Here is a 21,764-nt window from a genome sequence, read left to right as displayed (position 1 = left end):
TCAAGTGTCTAATTTTTGAAACAATAAAAATCACAAAAAACGAAAACTCAACCATATCAAAGTGTGGAACTTGTACAAAACCAAAAATAAGTAAGTAAATAATACTACAACTTGTACTAAAAAAAAGACGGGGGGGAGGGGGGGGCGCCTGGGTGGCTCAGTCGGTTAAGCGTCCAACTCCAGCTCAGGTCATGATCTCACGGTCCGTGAGTTCGAGCCCTGCGTTGGGCTCTGTGCGGTCACTTCGGAGGCTGGAGCCTGTTTCGGATTCTGTGTCTCCCTCTCTCTCTGCCCCTCCCCCCCACGCTCTGTCTCTATCAAAAAATGAATAAACGTTAAAAAAAAACTTTAAGAAATTTAAGAAAAAAAGAAAAAGACAGTAATCTGGGAGAAACTGTTGCATAAAACACATCCATGGCTAATTTCTCTAGGACAGAAAGACATTGTTCACACTGCCTGAGAAAACCTAAATTCCAGCAGAAAAAACCGGCCGCAGGAATGAAGAGTCAACTCACACAAGAGGTGATACAGGCAGCGGGCAAACCTGGAGACAGTGAACTCCCAGGTAACTGAAATGCACGTTCGGCAAGATACCCATTTGATCCTCTCCAGTTGTTTTTTTTTAATGTTTTTTATTATATTTACTTTTTAGACAGTGCGAGCGAGAGAGCAGGGGAGGAGCAGAGAAAGAGGGAGACAGAATCCGAAGCAGGCTCCAAGCGCAGAGCCCGACACGGGGCTCGAACCCACGAACAGTGAGATCTGAGGTGACCTGAGCTGAAGTCGGACACTTAATCGACTGAGCCACCCAGGCGCCCCCTCATCCTTAGTTTTTAAGTTAAAAAAATGAACGATCTAGAAACAAACCAAAAACGTCCAATGGATGACTAAGCAAACGTGGTCCATCCACGCGGGGGAGCATCATCCAGCTTTACAAAGGACGGAAGCACTGCTATGCGCTACCAGGGGACAAACCGTAAAGACCCCACAGGCTGCGTGAAAGGCCAGACGCCCGGGCCCCCGTGTATGTGGACTGTCCTCCACCGCTAAATGCGGAAAGACAGGAAGCGTGTTGGGAGGTGCCTGGGGCTGGGAGGAGGGAGAGTGGGGAATGACTGCTAACAAGGGTTTCCTTTTGGGATGATGAGAATGTTCTGGAATTATAGAACAGCGATGGCTGTAATTACTACTTGCAAATATACTGGAAACTAACTGAATCACTGGATTTAAAAGAGTGCATCTTGTAGTATGTGAATTCTATCTCGATTTTTAAAAACCTCATGGAATTAAAAAGAAAAAAAGGGCTGCACCACCCCGTGCGGGCAGTGGAGCCGGCGCCCTCTGGAGGCCGCTGGCAGCACTGCCCGCAGCAGTCTTAGCAGATGTAACTCTGGAAAGAATTCGCAGCATGTACCAACCGAGGGCTACGATAACATCCAAACCCTCTGACTCGAATTCCAATCCAGGTAGTTTACGTTAAGAAAACAATTCAGAAGAAAAGGAAACCATAGAAGCAGAGATATTCGGTGGAATGTTTATAGCTGGAACCCCCTAACTGTCTGAGCAGGGGGAACCCGTAAGCAAATTACGGACGGATACAGGCCACTTACAGCACAGCCATGGGGCTAACGCGACGCTAACCAGCCACAGTTGCTGCCTCCGCGCTTGCAGACAAATTTAACATCAAGAACTCATACTGTGGGGGTGCTTGGGGGTTCAGTCAGTTAAGCGTCGACTTTTGATTTCAGCTCAAGTCAGGATCTCACAGTTTGAGGGTTCGAGCCCCATGTTTGGCTCTGTGCTGACAGTGCAGAGCCTGCTTGGGATTCTCTCTCTGCCCTCCCCCCCCCCCCCCCTTGCTGGCACTCTCTTTCTCTCTCAAAATAAATAAACAAACAAACAAGAATTCATATTGAGTGGGGCACTTCAGTGGCTCGGTCAGTTGAGTGTCTAACTCTTGGTTTCGGCTCTGATCATGACCTGAGGTTCCTCCGGTCACGGGATCGAGCCCCACATCAGGCTTTGCGCTAAGTGTGGGGTCTGCTTGGGATTCTCTCTCCCTCTGCCGCTCTCCCCAACTCACTCTCTCTCTAACAAATAAATAAAAAAAAATTCATACTGTGAAGAAGGATGATAAGGAAATGGTTGGTAGATTTCTGAGATTTGACGACTTGGTTTCTTAAGTTTTTTTAAGTTTATTTGTTCATTTTGAGAGAAACAGAGAGTGAGCAGGGGAAGGGCAGAGAGAGAAAGACAGAGACAGAGAGAGAGAGAGAGAGACAGAGAGAGAGAGAGAGAGACAGAGAATCCTAAGCAGGCTCTGCACTGTCAGCATGTAACCCCATGTGGGGCTTGAACTCCTGAGTCCATGAGATCATGACCAGAGCCGAAATCAAGAGTCAGGGGCTTTACCGACTAAGCCACCCAGGCACCCCTCATAATTTTTTTTTTAATGTTTATTTTTGAGAAAGAGAGAGAGAGAGACAGAGCATGAGCGGGGCAGGGAGAGAGAGAGAGGAAGACAGAGAATCTGAAGCAGGCTCCAGGCTCCGAGCTGTCAGCACAGAGCCTGATGTGGGGCTCGAACTCACAAACAGCGAGATCCTGACCCGAGCCTGGGCCAGACGCTTAACCAAATGAGCCACCCAGGTACTCCTGGCAACTCTGTACCAAATCACATGGGAAGAAAGGCTTACTAAATTAGATCAGAGTTTGCTCAATGGAAATACTGGAACAATGCTGACGACAAGGACCCGAGTATGAATGGATTTCCCTGACTTGTGCTAGACTGTTTTGTCTTGTAACGACAACTAAACCAATTTCGTTCAACCTTTAACGTTCAGATTATATAAAGCTGCATTGTAAATGCCCATTTTTGTAGCTAATCATGATTATCTTGAAAAAGAAGAACAGATTGCTCCCTGAAGGCTAAAATAAAAGTGTTTTCGGTTAAAAAGGTAGTAAGTAAATTATGACTGAATAATTCTATGTAATACTACACAGCTGTTAGCCAGGTACCTTGGGGCTGTGCGTAAGTTACATTTAACAACGTTTACAATATAATGAGAGCTGAAAAAAAGGGGGGGGGGCTTAAGTTCTATCTGCTGCACAGAGAACAAAAACACGTCCTTCAGGTAAGGGCTGGAAAAGAATGTTTCACAAACAGTGGCTATGCTCGTGTGCTGGGGCTGGGAGTGATTTTTGTGTTCTCTTTTCCCGTCCTTTACTGTTATGATAATGTTTATGCAACAAGTATGACGCATTACAGGGACAAAATTCAAGAAAGGAACACACCTTTTCAACTCAGGGGCCCACTCACGCTCACTCAAGAATACGGTAATTACGGGGGGCCGCTAATTACGGGTGAGAAATTATAATGAAGAATCAAGTGCAGTTAGTCTATTCAGGAGCCAAATTCAAGAGACCAAAGTCACAAAGTAGCAGACTGCTTCCATTACCTTATCCCGAGCTTATCTGTAAAGGACTCAGGAGAAAACAAACCACTGCGCCCAACACCCTGGCAGCCTGGATGGGCGCAGAGAACCTGTCCTCTAACGTCAGGAGAAAGGGACAAGGCACAAAGGCTGGGCCATATCAAAGTTCACCACAAGCGAGAGAGCAGCGTCACCTTGTCTACAATTCTTCCCGTGACGCCCATGCCGTTGAGGATGGTGACGTTGACGATGGTCGGCATCCCTCCATAGTAGATGGGCTGGGAGCAGTACGGCCACATGTAAGGACACTCAGTCAGATCTATGTAGCTGGGGCTCAGACTGAAACAAAGAACACAGCGTCAGAGCAGGGCGCGTCACCAAAGGGCCGAGGAAGCACTACAGCCGCGGGGGCGTGTCGGCACAGGCACCTGAGGGCTGCGTGCAGCAGGGCCGGGCTGGCACCAGGGAACCGGCTTTGCAACGCTCCCTGGGCCAAGAGGCCACCAGGCTGGGCTGCCCACACTGCTCGTGCGCAGCCGGATGAGCGGGGAACACCTCTTTCCTTCCACCCTTCTAGAACTCTAGAGGCCGTGGCCGGCCAGACAATGAGTACGTGACCACCCGGTGAACACCTTGGACCCGGAGTCTCAAGTGACGGCCTCGCAAATCACTGGGGCAAAGACGGACTTTTTAACAAACAGAGCTCACAAAGGGGTGGCCACGTGGCAAAAGATAAAGTTAGATCCGTATTTCACACCACGCACAAGAATAAACGGCACACGCACCCGAGAGTCTCCAGCACACAAAGGAAAGCAAACACACAGGAGGAGAAGGCGCGGGTGGCATCCTCGTACGTTAGTGCGGAGAGCAGCTTTCTGTGGCTCCAATAACAAGAGCCTGACCGACGTGGCGACTGGAAAAGCACACTGAACGGCAACAAACAGTGCACACAAGTAGAAAGGCAACGACACACGGAGAAAGACCGCAGTCCAGCACTGACAGAGTCGGTAACTCCAGTTGTAAGAACTCTTAGAAACGGAGGGAAAAACCCGCAGGGAAAAACGGGAAAAAGAGATGAACGGACAACTGACAAGAAAGGTGTGAATGTGGCCCCTCACCGTGAACGCAGCGTCCCCCTCACTCAGAATGGGAGGTACACACGTGAAAGCGGCCGTGAGCCCCTGTGCGCCCCCCAAATGGCCGGAAGGAGAGCGCGACAGGACATCCCGTGGCTGGGCTCTGGGTCACGTATGTGCGCTCCCGTGGGGCTGGGGCACAACCCTCCTACGGGGAGCAGGACAGGACCTCACAAAGCCACCCACGCTTTCTACTGGGACCCAGCGATCCCACCTCCAGGAACTTTCCTGAAGACACACCTCCAACGAAACTAATCACACCGGCACAATAACATCCATCACAAACAGCTTATGATTACAAAATAGCCGAAGTAATGTAAATACCCACATAAGCACACGTACCGTCTGTGCTCCGCAGCCGTAAAAAGAAGAAAGATGGACTGACACGGACTGATTTCCAAGTACTGTGAAGTGAAAACAGCAAAGTGCAAAAAAAAAAAAAAACACCCCAAAAAAAAGCACTTGCAGTGATGCTCTTATTAATGTAAGAAAAGGGATGTAGGAACATAAATGTGTATCTGCTCGTTTGTGCAAAACGAAATACAAGAGGGACAAACCCCACGCTAACGAGACTGTCACCCACAGTCAGGGTGGAGAGACTGGGGGGTGGGAGCAGGGACAGAAGGGGTGGGCGGGGCCCTTCGTGCACACCTCTGCCGGCAGAGCCAGGGTGAGGTCTCGCGTCCTGACACACAACTCGCTGAAATCAACCACGAGGGGCGGGGGGGGGGGGGGGGTTCCTACAAAGAAACACAAACTAACGAACTCAACTGTATTAAAACTGAACAGCAAAGCGCCACTGACGGGCGAAAGGAAGGATCCCAAGGAACCCTGGGGCACAGCAGGACCATAAGCTGGGAAGCCACAGGTGAGGACTAGACACAAGTCCTGCACTCGAGTCAGGACATCTGTCTTTCACACAGGGAGGGGGCAGCAATTCTCAAACTACCCGGGATGGATTCCGAGGACTGGGCAAATAGGTAAACTTTCTGTGGGTGACGTGGCGGAAAAAGCCATTCCACGCAGGGGGAGGGAAGCCTGGGACGAGAACCGTGGACAGACGCAGACGGCGTGCGGACGGCCGTGCGCTGAAAGGGCCTAGGAGCCACCACGGCCACAGGGGCCGGGAACGCACCGCTGCCGGGCCCTGCTCCCGAGCGCGCCCTCCCATCGAAGGGTCAGGGCCGCGTGGAGCGAGAACGAACACCAAGCCTTGGGGCCGGAAGCGTGTGACCATCCCGTGCTGCCAAAAAGTGACACAAAGCGCTCAAACGAGGGAGACACGCTGCAGAGGCACAGCAGCCAGCTACAAGGGGCCTCCGGGAGCCAAATCCGGGACATCTGAGCAGCAAGATCAACAATGACTAACACACCATAATCCAGAGAGTAAACTAAACATCCAAGGGCCCACACGGATATAAATAACTGAGTAAGTGAGTAAAGGAGAGAAAAGGGACAGCTTTTCTTCAGAGGAGAATTCCGACGGACAAACGTGGAAGGAATGAGAAAAACAGAAAATCACCACGAGGCGGTCTCTACAGCAAGACCGCTACAGGCGAGAACCAGCCACGGATGCGAGAACGCGCGAGCCGAAGGACGTTAGGAACGAGATCATCTCAAAGCGCGTCCGCACGAGACACTCAGCAGTCACAGAGGCACAGGCGGTGACCCAGCAGAGAAGCCTGGCAGGGGTCACCAACGGGGCCACCGGCCCTCGCTGCTCACGTGCCACAGGAGCACGGCTGACGGACCCTCGGCCGCTCCCCGCCAGGGCTGAACACAGGGGCACCGGAGCGGGCGCATCCCGTGGGGCACAGGCTCCTCCACCGGGCCGCTCTGCTTTAAGAGCTCCCCGCCGGCAGACGCACGCTCACACCTGTGCTGCGCAGTGCTCGGACTCCTCCTGTCCCCTCCCCGCAGCCGATCTCCTGGACATCACCCCCCGCCCCCACCCTGGCGACCGCCTCCATCCCATGATGCCAACGGACACCACCGGCGATGACAGGAACGGGAACCGAGGAAGCATCCCCACGGGAGACCGGGGAGACGGGCCCGCCAGACGCACCGCGGGACAGTGGCCGATCCTGCACCCGGAACAGGACCGCGGTGCACAGTGGGGGAAACCTGAGCACGGTCTGGAGATCAGTGCATGGTCTCAGGGCAACATTCATCTCCAGGCTTTGAGGCCTGCACCACGTCACGTCAGATGCAGTCCTCGCGCACTATTTGTGAAACTGTGTTGTGCATCTAACAGCTTCAAAAGAAGATTTCAAAATTAAAAGCAAAAAACAACTCTGACCAAAAACACGTAACCTCAAACTAATCGTGAGAAAGCATCAGACAAACTTCCATCGAGAGGCAGGCTGCCTACAAAGGAGTAACCAGCGCTCCCCAAGGCGTCAGAGTCACGAGTGACAGCAAAGGACAGAGAGCCAAGGCTGGAGGAGGCCGGGCAGGCCGGGCAACGAGCACAGGCCTGGACGCTGGCCGAACGGACATGGAGCACCGGGGCCCGGTCGCCTGGGGGCCAAGTCCGTGGGTCCCTCGCAGCACAGGGCTCTTCGCTGGCTTTAACGGGCAAAGTGCCGTCAGCGAAGGTGCTGGCGTCCGGGGGAGGGCCAGGTAAAGGGTACGTGGCAGACGCTTTACCAGTTTCACAAATTTCTGCAAAGCTAAGATCATTTCAAAAGAACGCTTTAGAAGTAAAAAGAAGAGGGGCGCCTGGGTGGCTCAGTCGGTTAAGCATCTGACTTCGGCTCAGGTCATGATCTCGCGGTTTGTGGGTTCGAGCCCCGAGCTGGGCTCCACGCTGACAGCTCGGAGCCTGGAGCCTGCTTCACATTCCGTCTCCCTCTCTCTCTCTGCCCTTCCCCCACTCGTGCTCTCTCTTAAAAATAAAATAAACATTAAAAAATATAAAAAAATAAAACAAAAAGAAGTTGGCAAATCAGTACTTTAAACCATCTGCGTTATCAGTAACAGAACGTGAGGACGTGGAAGGCGGTCCAAGCGCGGCCGGGCAGCCCCCTTGCGGAAGCAGCAGCGTGAAGCCCCCCCGCCACCCGAGGGTCCCACGTCATGTGACCAGCGATCGGTTCCCGGTCTGAGGCTGATACCCTGTGCGGAGGGAGAAGCACCCGCAGAGCCCAGGGAAGAGGAAAGGCCTAACTAAAGGAGACACACCGACCTTGCCTGCGGTTTGTAGCTGTTGAGAATCTGATAGGCTCTGAGCAGATCCAGCTTGCCATGGCCTTGCTCGAACATATTGACACCTGGAAGCCTCCGGGCGGACGCGATGAGGGCCTGCTTCATGCTGGCCGGGTTCACGAGCTCTCGCTTCTGGACTGTGCTGGAGGGAAGATCACGCGTTTGCTCACGCTCGCCCAGGAGGAGGAGGGACATGGGACTCCCCCTAATGTGTGTTCATGCAAACACGTGGCCTCGGACCTTGTGCGGCCTACAATGGAGCTTCTGTGGTAGAGCTCGGGCAGGATGAGACGGAGAACATGTGCCCGTTTCTGCACCTGTCTCAGGACCGACTACTTCTTAGCCTCCCACACGGCTTTATCCTAAGTTTATCAGGGACACGTCTGTTCCCCATGACTCACTGAACAGACCTCAGAGGGTGTCGTTACAGGAGGCAAGAACAGGTAAGAGTTACCGGCTCCCCCGGGGAAGGGAGGCCTGCTGGTAAAAGGAAGGAGACAAGCTGGGGCATCCCCTGCTGGCAGAAGGAAAGGAAAACGGACGGGTCCCCGAGAGCAGTCTGCAGCACGCGGCCGGGGTCCGGCACCTGAGGAGGCCAACGGCCTCGGCCCACCTTTGTGGTTCTGGAGGCCTGCGTGCGAGACACCACAGGTGGGCGAGGCCCGACAAACCCAGCCACACCTGAGGCCGGCCTGAGCCCTGCGTCCTCAGAACGCACCTGGACAAAAGAACGCACGGCTCGACCTGGCCAGGAACTGAGTAACACACGGGCATCAACGATCAGGACATGAACACGCTCATTTTTGTATGTCTGTGTGTCATACGTACAAGTCAATTTTAACTCCCAAGTACAAAGGAATACAGACTCTCCTCAGTTTGTGAATATCTTTCTACGATGGTGGCCGGTCTTGGAAGTGTGGGAGGAATTTGACAGCCCTGGATGGAAAACGTGAGGTGAGCAGAGAAAGAGGAGGTGAGATGGGATGGACTCTTTTTCTTTTTCAGGTTTATTTATTTTTGAGACAGAGCGCAAGCAGGAGAGGGGCAGAGAGAGGGAGACACAGAGTCTGAAGCAGGCTCCGGGCCCTGAGCCGTCAGCCCAGAGCCTGACGCAGGGCTGGAACCCATGAACCATGAGATCGTGACCTGAGCCGAAGTCGGACGCTTAACCGACCGAGCCCCCCAGGTGCCCAGGGTGGACCCTCAATGAGAGGACAAAGGGCCGCTAGAAGTTCAGGAGCCGTCACAAGCCCCCACCCCAGCGTGAACAGGCCAGACCAACAGCCAGGTCCTGCTTCCTCAGGAGCGCTGCGCGGCTGGAGGCGAGCTGACGTGCCCCAGGCACGTTTCTGAGCTCCCACAAGTGGCACTTTTATGTGCCGCAGGGGCAGAGGGAAAGCAAAAGGCGTCCCTGATGCTGGAAGCAGCTGTCTTTAGAGAAGCTGCTAGAAACAGAAGCCTCGTCCCCCACCTCCCCGCCTGCCTCACGGGGAGGGGTGTGCCAGGGTCAGCAGTGCGGCCGAGACCTCAGCCCCGGCCGCAGTCACAGCTGGCGGGGACGGAGCCAGGGTCTCTGTTCCCATAAGCACCAGGGTGGCCAGGAGGAGCCCTAGACACACGCTCCCCTCCGCTGAGCGTGCTAGCCCGAGCACACCTGGTACCCACAGTCCACCTGCCTTCCCCTCCTCCTTTCTGCATGCGAGGGTGAAGGAAACAGCTGGGAAAAAAAGAGGGTTTCTGGCACGCGTATGGTTATTCCCCAGAGACCACTCTGGCCAGGGTCAGCGTTTTCAGGAATCTGGCCCTGACCCCTAAGGAGAGGATGGGGAAAGGAGAACGGAGTTGGAAATCTACCTTTATCAAAGATGACTAATTAAAACGCAAAAAAATCCCAGGCATTAGAAGCTAAACTCAACAGTAACTTTTTAAAGAGGATTTTAAACATAAAAGCGTTTACTACCATTTCCTTGTTTTACTTTAATTTTAAACACAGAATATAGTAACTTTCAAATACACAGTTTCCCATTACCACAATACAATAGCTCAGCTAAAGCCTCATCTAAGTAGAGAGTGATCTGAGGGGAAAATACAAAATATATTCTAGCTCCAAAGACATCTCTTTGTAGCTTTGAGAACAAGGAACACAGCCCACCTAAGTCAAAGCACGTGCGTGTCAATTCTGGTCAACGGTCTTTAAGAGAGTCTTCCAATTTCAATATGTGCAAAATCAAGGAACAAACACTAAGCTCTAATCCAGCGATGAGGGACTCAATGAGACAGGGAATAAATAAATTACATAAACTGTCAGTCCCACCGCCTGATGAGCCAGCTCCTTAGCTAACAGAGGACGTTAAGAAGTGATCCTCAAGGAAATGAGGAATATGGCAGGAAAGTATCTGTTTGTTCCCTGCCTGATATACACTCGTTCTGATATAACAACTACAACTGTGGCACAAATTCAGTCCGTTACAAACAAAAGGAAGCCCAGGGTACGTGGGGAATCCCAGATCTTCCTCCATAGTGCTGTGAACCTAAAACCACTCTTAAAACACAAGTCTTTAACAAAACGAACCAGAACAGGGGCGCCTGGGTAGCTTAGTCGGTTAAGCATCCAGCTCTTGATTTCAGCTCAGGTCACGATCTCAAGTCTTCACGGGTTTGAGCCCCGCATCAGGCTCTGCGCACTGACTGCGTGGAGCCCGCGTGGATTCTCCCTCCCTCCCTCCCTTTCTCTGCCCCTCCCCTGCTTGCGCTCTCAAAAATAATAAACAGAAACGAGCCAGAACAAAAACAGACACAAACGCGGTAGCGGACACTGTGCCCTCACACACTGCCTCACGACCACACTTCACACGCCTGTCACCTCTGCCACGAGTCCCCTACGCGGAACAGGGTGGACATGGGGACAGAGAGGCGCAGCAAGGTTCGCGGGGTGCTCCCGACCCTCAAACCCAAGCTGGTGACGAGCGTGACTCCGCTCGTGGTCTGCCAGTATCACCTTCTCTCCGCTGGGTGCCACTCACCTCACCAATAAGGTGACCGCCCCGGCCACCACCGGAGAGGCCACGCTGGTCCCCGACAGGGCTCGGCAGCCCCCCTTCACACCGGATCCCCTCACTCCGGCACCGTAGGTGACAATATCGGGCTTCACACGGCCGTAGCCTCCTGGGAGTTCCTACAAACGAAAGCAGTTGGTCTCTACCACTGGCACGCGGCTGCACGCGGTTCCGAGGGGACAGAACCAGACCAGAGACAAGACTGATTCCCAGGCAGCGCGACCTTACTAGCACGCTGGCTCTGGTCCAGAATTCACCGCGATAGAAAAAAATCAGCCAAAAGGACAACATAGAAAATAATTTTTGGCACGTTTTATAGTAACCGGTACAAAAGGGTCAGGTCATAAAACAATTAAAAGCGACTATTTCAAATTCTGCAAGGCCAGAAACTGGAAATTGCTCTATCTCTAAACTAAAAATTAGAGACACGTTAAAAAGATCAGGAAATTAAAATCAAAAATTAAAAAAGGAAACTGTTTCTTTACAGGGAATAATACTGAAGACTTCAGTTGGGATTTCAGAGGGGAAATCCACATGTAACTGCAGGAGTAACTCAAGGTTTTAACTGAGTACTTTTGGGGCGCCCGGGAGCTCAGTGGGTTAAGCGTCCGACTCTTGATTTCGGCTCAGGTCACGATCTTGCGGTTCGTGAGTTCGAGCCCCGTATTGGGCTCTGCGCTGACAGTGCAGAGCCTGCTTGGGATTCTCTCTCTCTCCCATCTCTCTCTGTCCCTACGCCACTTGCTCTCTCTCTCAAAATAGACTTAAAAAGTGTTTAAAAAAAAAAAGATTTTAACGGAATACTCTCTTGAATTTCCTGGAAATGGAGGCAAAACGTGAATTACAACAGGATCTTACATTGTGTAAGAAAGAAATACAGCAAGTTGAAGTGAAAAATCTTTCCTGGCACTCCAACACAAATCGACACTGGACCCGTATCCATGTGGGGCACTGAGCAAAGGTGCCTTCAAGGGCAGCTCTGCAGACCCGTCAGGAACAACACTCACAACGCCACTACAAAACAAGGCCTGGGGAAAGGCCAAAGACGTGGCCCATGATTCACAGCCCCGGGAGAGGCTGGGAGGAGGACCCAAGTGCTGCAGCTAACTTCACATCCAACCCTGTTCCGGGGGGCTGTGTTGGGGGGGGGGGTAAAGCAGGACGATTCAGAGGCACAGTTAAACCCCAAGTAGCTGAAGTAATGAACTTTCTGGAGTTACTTCAATTTTTCCAGCTAAATATAATGATTTCCAAGGCAGCAGAGCTGATAAGCTGCTCTCACTGGCTTCTCCTGCTTCCTGACACCAGAAAAACCTCCGGCACGGAGGACTGCTCACCTTTCCCCCAGGTAGGACAGGGGGGTTGGGGGGTGGGGGTGGGGGGGTGAATCCGACCAACCTAAAAGTGAGTTACTCAGAGGTCAGTTACAAAGAAGCGGCCGCAGAAGCACCACTTGGAACCAGCCCCTGCCTAGCATGTCACCACGCAGCGGCAGACGATAGAGGGGCCAGACCTCTTGTGGGCAGGCACCCACACCTCGGCCTCCTCCCCAGCGGCTTTCTGTGCGCGCACCTACGCACACACCCACGCACACACCCAGGGCTCGAACACAGACGGTTCTGTGTGCCACATCCCACTGATGAAGACAAGCCTACCCAGGTCGTCATTCCCCTTGAAGAGAAGCGGGCGATGTTATCCTCAAAGTCAATGCCGCCCACTCCAATCACGTCCATTTGGTCAGCAGGGTTATTCAGAGTGCTACGAGGCACAAAAACACAAGGGAAGAGAGGTAATTTAAAAAATGTTTTTCTTAAGTTTATTTATTTTTGACAGAGACAGAGCACGAGCATGAGCAGGGCGAGGGGCAGAGAGAGAGGGAGACACAGAATCCGAAGCAGGCTCCAGGCTCCGAGCTGTCAGCACAGAGCCCGACGCAGGGCTCAAACTCATGAACTGTGAGATCTTGACCTGGGCCAAAGTCGGACACTTAAACGACTGAGCCCCCCAGGTGCCCCGAGAGGTAATTTCAAATGAGTCATTCAGGTAAGGACCAATACTCCCAGAAATACCCGAGATGGCGTTAGGTTCTCCTGAGGCTCCTCATGGCTGTCCAAAGGCCACGCTCTCTGCCACCTGTGTGCTGGGCCGAGGCCATCATCTCGTACACGGAGCACCTTCTCTCTCTTTCCCTCCGTCTCAACCTATCAATCACCCTGCGGCCCAAGACGCACTTGGCCCTCATGCTTCTGCAATCTGAGGAACCCTTCCTCTGACCAGCACGAGACTTCACGCGATCACGACCAGCACCCACTCACACGTTCTCATTTCACTTTCAAACTTTCCCAGGGTGTGCGTCCTGTCCCCACCAGATCCCACACTTCTCTGCCACCTTCAGGAAGTCACGGTTCTCAACTGATCACCTGCACGGTGCTTCCCTTCCTCCCAGGGAACCCGGGAACAACCCCCTAGGCCCTCGTCCTGAGCCCCTCACATGCCAGACAAGGTGCAGAAGAAAACCACCTAGTTCTCCTTAATACCTCAAGTGCACAGATCTGCAAAGAAATCAGAGTGAAACAAATCACAGCAACACAACGTAAGTCAAGATGAGGCCGAAGTGCTTGAAAACCACAAAGAAAAGCATGGACATGATTAGGCAACGACAACCCCCTGCGGGTTCCTGAATAAGAAGACTGCTAGAATCCATCTGATGAGCAGGAACCGACACCGAGAAAGAAGAAGGAAGGTACCGCTCCCGGGGGCTCCAGGTTCACAGTGCCCTCCGTTGGAGGCCGTCCTCCCGAGCACGGTGGCCTCGGACCTCCGTGACGGGCAGCGAGGCTGAGGCCCAGGGACGGGAGGGCCCCACGGCCTGTGCTGTCCCACAGCATGACCCCACATCGCCCCGGTGGGACACAGGCTGGATTCTGGGGGGGTGGGGGGCAGAAATGGGAAAGGCGGCCAAAGGGAAACACATGAAACGGGGAAACGAGAAAACCGGAGGCGATGACCCGGTACCGGACGCTCCTCGTGGTGGAGCCGCAGCTCGGGGATGCTGACGCCCGTCACCCTGCGGGTCACACACGGCACAGACGCCCGGCAGCACAGCCGCTCCAGAACCCTGGGCCCCCGCACAAGAAGATGGCATCACTAACAACTACCGGGCCGGGACCCTGCCACCCACAGGCAGTTTCTGACCTGGACAGACGTCAACCTCATACGGTGCGGCCTGACCCTGCGCCCGGACCCTCTGTGTAAGTCCGTCAACCCTCACGGCCTGGCACGCGCGCTCAGGGATGTCGCCGCACGACGCGGCGAGTGACACGGGGCCGCCGCGCGCACATCCTCCCCCCCTACTGGGACTGCGGAGGGGGGGAGGCGGCCTCTGCCTTTCCTCCTCCTCCTCAGTGGTTACCTCACGCCCTCCGCACGGCACCGAACCGAGCACATCCCAGGAACCCGACCAGGAGGAAGACACGCGTCCCGCTGCAGAAGCGTGTCGGCGCCAGAGACGACTCACGCACATCACGCGGAATACAAACCGGAGCCGCGGGGGAGAGCCAACAGCGGTCCCTGAGCAGACACGGGCGTACTGCCTACGACCCCCCGGCCGACGTCTCGCCTCCCACGCCGCTTCAGCTCACCGTGACGACCCGGCACAAGTGGTCCCCTCTGCTCCCCTCCGACCGGCCCCGTGTGTCAACCCTCAGAGGCCATCGGGTGTGTCACGCCACCCGCACTTTCATCTCCGTCCGCCCTGCTGCGTCTGAACCCCGTCTTTCCTAAGAAGGCACCCGTCCCGTTTACCGCCTCACCCCCGGGCCTCGCACAGAGCGGGCCTCGCTAAAAACTGCAGAATGCACTCCTTTCTAGAAGCTTTACTTTTCTGGGTGTTTTGGTTTGGTTTTTTTAAGTAGAACAGAAACTGCAGGCCTCCAAACTGATCACGGCAAAATAAGAAAATAAACAGACAAACAAACAGAAACAAGACGGGCCTGAGCGGACCAGTGGGGCAGTGGGTGGTGGGCACCTGGTTCGTCGCACGGTCTAGCTGGTTGTGAGCGGAACGTTCCCACGATACAGAGCTTCAGACAGACAGACACAGAGTCAGACCACAGATCTACAGTTATTTGAGGGGGAAAGGCACCTCCAACTCATCCCTGCGGGGAATACTTACCCGTATAGAGGCCCATCGTTGCCAATAGCAGAAACCATGATTACGTTGTTAGCCGTTAATTCCCACACCTACGGGACGAGCAAACATTTAATTATGAAAACATACCGCTCTCAAACAATCAACACAGAACTATCCAAAAATACCTACGACTCCTAAAAATAATCCTCGAAAAAGAAGGGTGCCCTCGAACACGTAACGCTAGACCCTCGCGGGCATGGATGTTTGCCAACCGGCGTTTTCGCGGTGCTGAGAAAACGGGCCTCATCACGGGCCTGAGAAAACGTGTCCATCGCGGGCCTCACGATGGACACGGAGGAGCCCGCTCTCCGCGCAGGTGCAGAAAGGCGCTGTTCGGAGCAGAAACCAACACGGCACAACGTGCGGCCTCCAACACGAGTCCCCGAAGCTCGCGCCACCGCCCATCGTCCTCACTAGGCAAGTGCCTCGCGGGTGAGGGGCCACCAGCACAGCAGGGACGAAGCGCTCAGAGCAGAAGCCATCATCAGGAGCACGGTCCTTTGCGCGGGGACACGACCCACCTTGTCGACGAAGGGATGGTCCATGAAGTCGGGGCCGCCGATGCTGAGGTTCAGCACATCCACCTTCTTCAGGATGGCGTAGTTGAAGGCGTCCAGGAACCAGGAGGTGTAGGATACCTAGTTCAATGGCCAAAAACGACTTTAGGGGCCTCAGGGAGCCTCCGGGTGCCACAAGAGGGTTTTGTTGCTAAGGGCAGAGTACAGCCTCTGAAGCAGCGTGACGCGTTAACTTCGATTTCAGAAATAAAAACCAAGAACAAACAGTGCTCCGAAATATAAACTCTGGCACCTGGAAATTCTTAGTCCCTGCAGCTGGACTCGAGGGAGAGCCGCGTCCTGAGGGTGGCTTGTCTCTCCGGGTTGAACGTCCAGCTCCTCAGCTTAACGTACACCTGCCGGGGTGAACCCCCAAGCCTGTAACTGCCCCTCCTTCAGAGGATTTATCCTAAGACACTTCCCTTTGAGAGTTTCTACGTAGGTTAACGTATTTGTCTAGGTTCTTGATTCCTCAACAGACTGAAGGGCAAACCTCATAAAAAAGTTATTTCATAAAATTATTTCTCTGATATTCCATTTCCTGGCAGAGTCAAATGGCTTTCTGTATCACCGTTCAGATGTTTTTATAAAATACTAAATTAAACTTCTAGTACAAAAGGGATTTAAGTATTTGTTTAAGAATTTAAAATTTCTGTTTCTTAAAGGCTTTTAAAAACAAAACGTGTTTACGTTTGCTTGTACAGGCAAAAAAAAATTCCAGGAAGAGGCGATACGTGAAACGGAGAAACTGTCACGGGGGAGACGTGAGGTGTAAGGGAAACCCCCTGCGGGCCGGGAAAAGGCTGGGGGGATTTTCCCCGTGTTGCCTTCAGATATTTTTGAGCTATTTACCATGTACGCAAAAATAAAATCTGAGGGGCGCCTGGGTGGCGCAGTCGGTTAAGCGTCCGACTTCAGCCAGGTCACGATCTCGCGGTCCGGGAGTTCGAGCCCCGCGTCAGGCTCTGGGCTGACGGCTCAGAGCCTGGAGCCTGTTTCCGATTCTGTGTCTCCCTCTCTCTCTGCCCCTCCCCCGTTCATGCTCTGTCTCTCTCTGTCCCAAAAATAAATAAACGTTGAAAAAAAAAAAATTTAAAAAAAATAAATAAATAAAATAAAATCTGAAAAGTAAGTAAACACGAAGACCCTCCCCCGTTCTATAAATATTTAGGAGGCGAGGAAGCGGGGTCGGGAAGCACACCGTCCAGCATGACACCGGGGGCCGTGGTACGGAGCCGGCCCTCGAGCCCGTCACCACACAGTAGGGGTGGCGAACACCAACGTGCCCTTCTTCTCTCGTCTAGGAAGCACAACGTGCCCACGGACGTCGGGGCCCAGGGGCCCAGGAAGGAGCGAGACGGGGAGGAACCACCACGGCCCTCGGAGTGGGGTCTTCAGGGTTCGCGGGAGGCCGACGGAGGCGTGGTGGCAGAAGGGCGAAGCCACACGGAAGGGGCAGTGGCGGGATGGCAGGGCCCGTGGGAGACACGGGAAGGGGCTCGGCATCGAGGCGGCTGCTGCTTCTAAATCAGCGTGTGTCCTCCCATGTTTTACTTTCTACGTTTCGGTATCAGCTCCTCAAGTTTTGGGAGTCCTCGGAAACACCTACCTGGTTATTGGTAAAGACCCTGAAAATATGAAGTTCTGCATCCGGAGCAAAGCCTTGGCATTCCCGCATGCTGGCTATCACACCTGCCACAAACGTGCCGTGGCCCAGCCCTGGAGACCAAGAGGAGAACAGTCGTAAAACACAGCTGATCGCATGCGCTGAGATACAACATATGGAGCCGCCAATTCAAACGGGCTCTCTTGCCCCGAGCCCCGGACCGACCGAGCCACGCCACAGCCGCCTCGATTCTGGGCACCCCGCCCCCTCCCAGACGGGCGGGAAGTGCTCCTCCGCCAGACAGCCCCCGCTGCTCACACTCTACCCCCCCGACAGCCCGGGATGGTGAGACGTTTCTGCCCAAAGGCACACGAGCTTGGGTTTGTCTCAGTGACCGCTGCACCGGCTGTGGGATCAGCACACGGAAAACCGTACTCTTAACCCATAAAACCGGGGGCAGGAGCGAGGGACAAAGACCGGGTCACGCCACGGCATCGCCACCCACCGTCGTCCAGTGTTCGCTCGTTGGTCCAGTTGGTTCTCTCCTTCACGTTTTTGAAGTGGGGGTGCTTCTCGCTCAGCCCAGTGTCAAAAACAGCAACCCTCACGTTAGCGCCTGATTCCAAAACACAAGCAAGCGTGATCGTGTTTGGACAAATCATCTTTTTGGATTTTGTCCATAAAATCTACTCCTCCTGGGGACTCCGAGAGAACGACCTGTCACAGAGGCCCAGAGCCCGCCCTGCGCGAGTCAGGTCAGGCGCTCCAGGGAAACCGGTTGAGCCAAGACGAGGAAAAGGGGATGCTGGGGGCAGGGGGGAGGGGGGATACCATTCACCTGCAGCTAACAAGACTTGAGGTTCTCGGGGCGTGTCTGGGGACACCCCTCAACTGTCTCCAGGGCTCCGTCCTCCACAAAGGAGTGGTTTCCCCCAGGTCTCCATGCCCTCATCTCCTCAGAGAGGCCACGGAGAGCGAAGGCCACCAACAGGGAACACACGCTCAGGAGAGGGGACACTACTCCCAGGCCTTCACGGACGCTGCTCGCTAATGACTTCTGACACGGGGGCTGCCGGAGGCAAGCGGGGACGATCACATTTTAAGGAAAAGCACTATACTGTGCACTTGGCTATACTTCGGACACGGGCCAAAAGCTGTGGGCACGGATGTTGAGACGGACACTGCCAGATCAAGAAATTCTAGAGACTAAGTAAAAAATATAGGACCTTCGTGGTATTTAACAGCTAAGAGACGTCAGGAAGGTGGGGTCTTTCCAGTGTGAGAGCTGCGTTTACGTATGGGCGTTACATGGAGCAATCGATCACACGGGAGATAACCGACACCTACTGCTTATGTCTGAATGATGCACACGTTATCTCGAAAACCACTTGGCTTGGGGGAAAGAAAATGCTCTTCTGATTAGAGAGAATCTGTTCTGTGAAGAATTCTCATCCTAAAAGGAGAAAACCACGAGGTGACGCTCACTTAATAAAAGGTCAGTCCACCAGGCGTGAGCGTCTAAGTGTCTAGAATATTCTGCAGGGTGGGAGCTGAGGAAATCAAGGGAGACATAAGGGTCTCCAAGGCTGGGGGACACGGGGAAGGACCGCGAGACCGGCATGACAGATGGGGGCTGGAGAAACTTCTGTCTGGGTCAGGGTACGAGCCCCACAGTAGTTAGGAGAGGAGTTTTCTGCCGTGATCCATCAGTGAGGAAAAGCCGCACTGATTGGGAGTTTTCGTTCCCAGGAGGTGGTCCCCAGTGCCATACGCAGCCTGTACCCCGTGGAGCAGACGGTACAGAAACGATACAGGAAAGACGGACAGAGCGACCAGAGAGACAGACGCCCGCGTGGCAGAGGGCAGAGGGGGCAGCGGCGGGGGGCAGGCGCGGGGATGGAGGCACCCACCTGTGTAGCCCATCTGCCACAGCACGTCCGCCTGCAGGGTCTGGGCCACCTGGCGCGGGATGGCCCTCAGCAGCCGCCGGCTCGAATGCCTTCCCGTGGCGTGCCAGAACCCGGAGCCCAGGGACAGGCTGGCTCTGCGCAGGGGCCGGGACGACTGCCACTTGCGGCTCCACCGGGTCTCGTTACAGGGCGCTGCGGGGTCGGCGAGAGCCAAGGGGACAGGGGTCAGAAAAGGAGCCGCTTGGCAGCGACCCGGCAGCCAGGAGGGAAAGAGGACGACCGCCCCTGGACGGCCCGGGTGGCGCAGGGGCGGTCTCTCCTTGCGGCTGCACCGACGGGACGTCGGTCCGTGATCCTTATTCTCCCCCAACAGTCCTCTGCCCGAGATTTTCTAACTGACGGAAGGCACAGTGGGGCCGATAAAATAACGTTTAAAGAAATAAAAGTCCCTCGCGACTAAAACTGGAAAAATAAGATTTGCCTGATTTTTCCTCAGCAACTGGTTCTCATTGAACCAGAAGGTTTAAAAAAAAAAAAAAAAAAAAAACAAGAAAATGGCCACTGACCACTGGTGATGGGTCCCAGCACTGGGCTTCTGGGACAACAAAAGACACGTGAGCCCATCAGGCCAGTCTCTGGTCAAACATCAGTAGGACCTTTTCCCAAGTGTATACTGCTCCCGACCCTCAACGTGCCGACCAGAGTGTCCCCAGTGTCCCCTTTCAAACAGCAAAACCAGAAAGGAGTCGGGGGGTTTCTGAGGACGATGAGCTGCGTCGTATCTGGATTTTGCCGGTGGACAGCCGGCTGCACACTTACCAACGCCTGCCAACCTGTGCGCTGAAAACCACGAATTTCACTATCTGTAAATACCTTACTTTGTTGAAGATGGAAGAAAAAAGCAAAAGAAACACCACGAAAGCCATCCTTACCTTTCAGGACCCCGGTACCATGAAGAAAAATCGCATCTCGAATCAGTTTTCAGAAGAGCACATCCACACTACCACTGAAGTTTTTGTGTTTTTTTTTAACGTTTATTTAAGAGAGAGAGAACGTGGGGGGGGGGGGGGGGAGGGAGGGCGGGGGGGAGGAGCAGAGAGAAAGGGAGAGAGAGAATCCCAAGCAGGCTCTGCGCTGTCAGCACAGAGCCCAACGTGGGACACGAGCCCACGAACTGTGAGATGATGACCTGGACTGGAATCGAGTTGGGACGCTTAACCGACAGAGCCACCCAGGCGTCCCTCAAGTTCTGTCTCTATAGCAAACGACTCCTTCTTATTCCTGTCTCATCAGGCTCCCCCATGAAAGTGCAGGGAGCCAGAAAAACATATAATCCTGTCAATCCCCTTAAGTAATTCTTTGCACAGAGCAACGGAAATTCTTCCACACTCGACGCGCCACGGTGACTCTGCTCTCGGAGCCCACAGCATGGGGCCACACCGGGGGTGCCGACGGCAGAGCGGTGCCGTCTACCCGACGCAGACCAGACCCCACCTTGGCAATGAGCTCGGCTCTGGGCTTCCCTGTGGAAGAGCAATTTATTAGGAGAACCGGACAGTACTGGAAGGAAAGCAGTTAAAAGGGTGAGTGCACTTGAACCCGCATCACTGCAGGGACCGCTGACGAATCTGGGGAGGAGAATCTGCCAAGAGCAGCCCCGTGGACTCTTCGCAGTATAACCACTGCCATGTGGGAAACAGGATAGCTCTGTCTTACAGCCAGGGACAGAGCCAGGGATGGGATCCAGGGTGGGACACGTTCCAGCCAAAATAAAGCGGAGCGCCTGAACAACAGAGCCAGAGAAATACGCAGCATTTCATGTCTATTTACATCCTGCCCATGCTGCTAAGCTCTCACACGTGCACGATTTTCCTTCATTTCCGTGAGAACCCTAGGAGACAGGGAGCCTTTCTTCCGTCTGCTGGACGAGAAGACTGGAAGCTGAAAGGAAAGGTGCCTCCCACACAAGGCAGCAGATGACGACAGGACCGGCCCGTGAGGCGCGCGGTTCCCGCTCGCGCTGGCAAGTGCCACACCTGACGACCAGGGCGGAGGGCGCACGGAAGGGAACCCGACTCTGAGATTCTATGACTGCTATGCTTAAATTAGAAATTTCCACGTTTCTTGAAACGTTCTGGAGCTGTCTACGCTAAAAAGGTACAATGCACGTATCTGGCTAACTGTACGAGGTTTGTTTTGTTTTTATCTTCCTGAATTGTTTTGAGGTTTTAAAGAGAAAAGGCATTACAAAACATCTGGACCGGTACAAAGAGCTCGAGGAAGCGAGACCCCCGAACTCTGCAGGCGCCCCGGGAGCCGGCTTGTCCCGCTACGTGCACAGGAGCTTGGCTCCCCCAACGCCTGGTGCTGTTTCTAAACCTCAGCGGCTCTCGGGCCTAGCACCTGACGGACAAAGGGAGAAAAGCAAAATTTTATTTCCTTCCTTCCCATGAAAGAAATGACAGTAAATGATAACGGAACTCACGATTTGTTACCCTAGTTTATGACAAATGGAAAAAAAACCTTTTCTTTGGTAATAAGCAAGCTTTGGAAAACACTATGTAATAAATAAGCAATTCAGTATTGAAGAACAAACTCTATCCTGACAAGCCCAAGTTACCGACAAAGGGGAAGGAGTAAGCCCTCGAGCTGAAAGGACAATCATC

The 21,764-nt window shown here is 53.7% G+C and overlaps 1 protein-coding gene across 3 annotated transcripts in view; it reads right to left on the bottom strand.

The window, feature by feature from the left end:
• MBTPS1 (membrane bound transcription factor peptidase, site 1) overlaps nt 1-21,764 on the bottom strand; it is a 52,509-nt gene that overhangs the window by 16,402 nt on the left and 14,343 nt on the right. For all 3 annotated transcript variants that reach the window (XR_007147536.1, XR_007147535.1, XM_047837098.1), the window contains exons 4-12: nt 19,099-19,290; nt 17,694-17,804; nt 17,192-17,301; nt 15,547-15,663; nt 15,008-15,075; nt 12,489-12,591; nt 10,801-10,952; nt 7,758-7,919; nt 3,629-3,773 (exon numbers count right to left, since the gene is read on the bottom strand). Coding sequence is in view for 1 of the 3 variants with exons in the window: in XM_047837098.1 (XP_047693054.1) it covers nt 3,629-3,773; nt 7,758-7,919; nt 10,801-10,952; nt 12,489-12,591; nt 15,008-15,075; nt 15,547-15,663; nt 17,192-17,301; nt 17,694-17,804; nt 19,099-19,290 (1,160 nt within the window). In the remaining 2 variants the exon portion in view is untranslated. The remainder of the gene's footprint in view (nt 1-3,628; nt 3,774-7,757; nt 7,920-10,800; nt 10,953-12,488; nt 12,592-15,007; nt 15,076-15,546; nt 15,664-17,191; nt 17,302-17,693; nt 17,805-19,098; nt 19,291-21,764) is intronic.

The sequence above is a fragment of the Prionailurus viverrinus genome, chromosome E2 (assembly GCF_022837055.1).
Source record: "Prionailurus viverrinus isolate Anna chromosome E2, UM_Priviv_1.0, whole genome shotgun sequence".
In the NCBI taxonomy this organism is placed as follows: Eukaryota; Metazoa; Chordata; class Mammalia; order Carnivora; family Felidae; genus Prionailurus; species Prionailurus viverrinus.
Note: the sequence above shows the minus strand (reverse complement) of the source record. Positions and strands in the feature narration are given on the sequence as shown.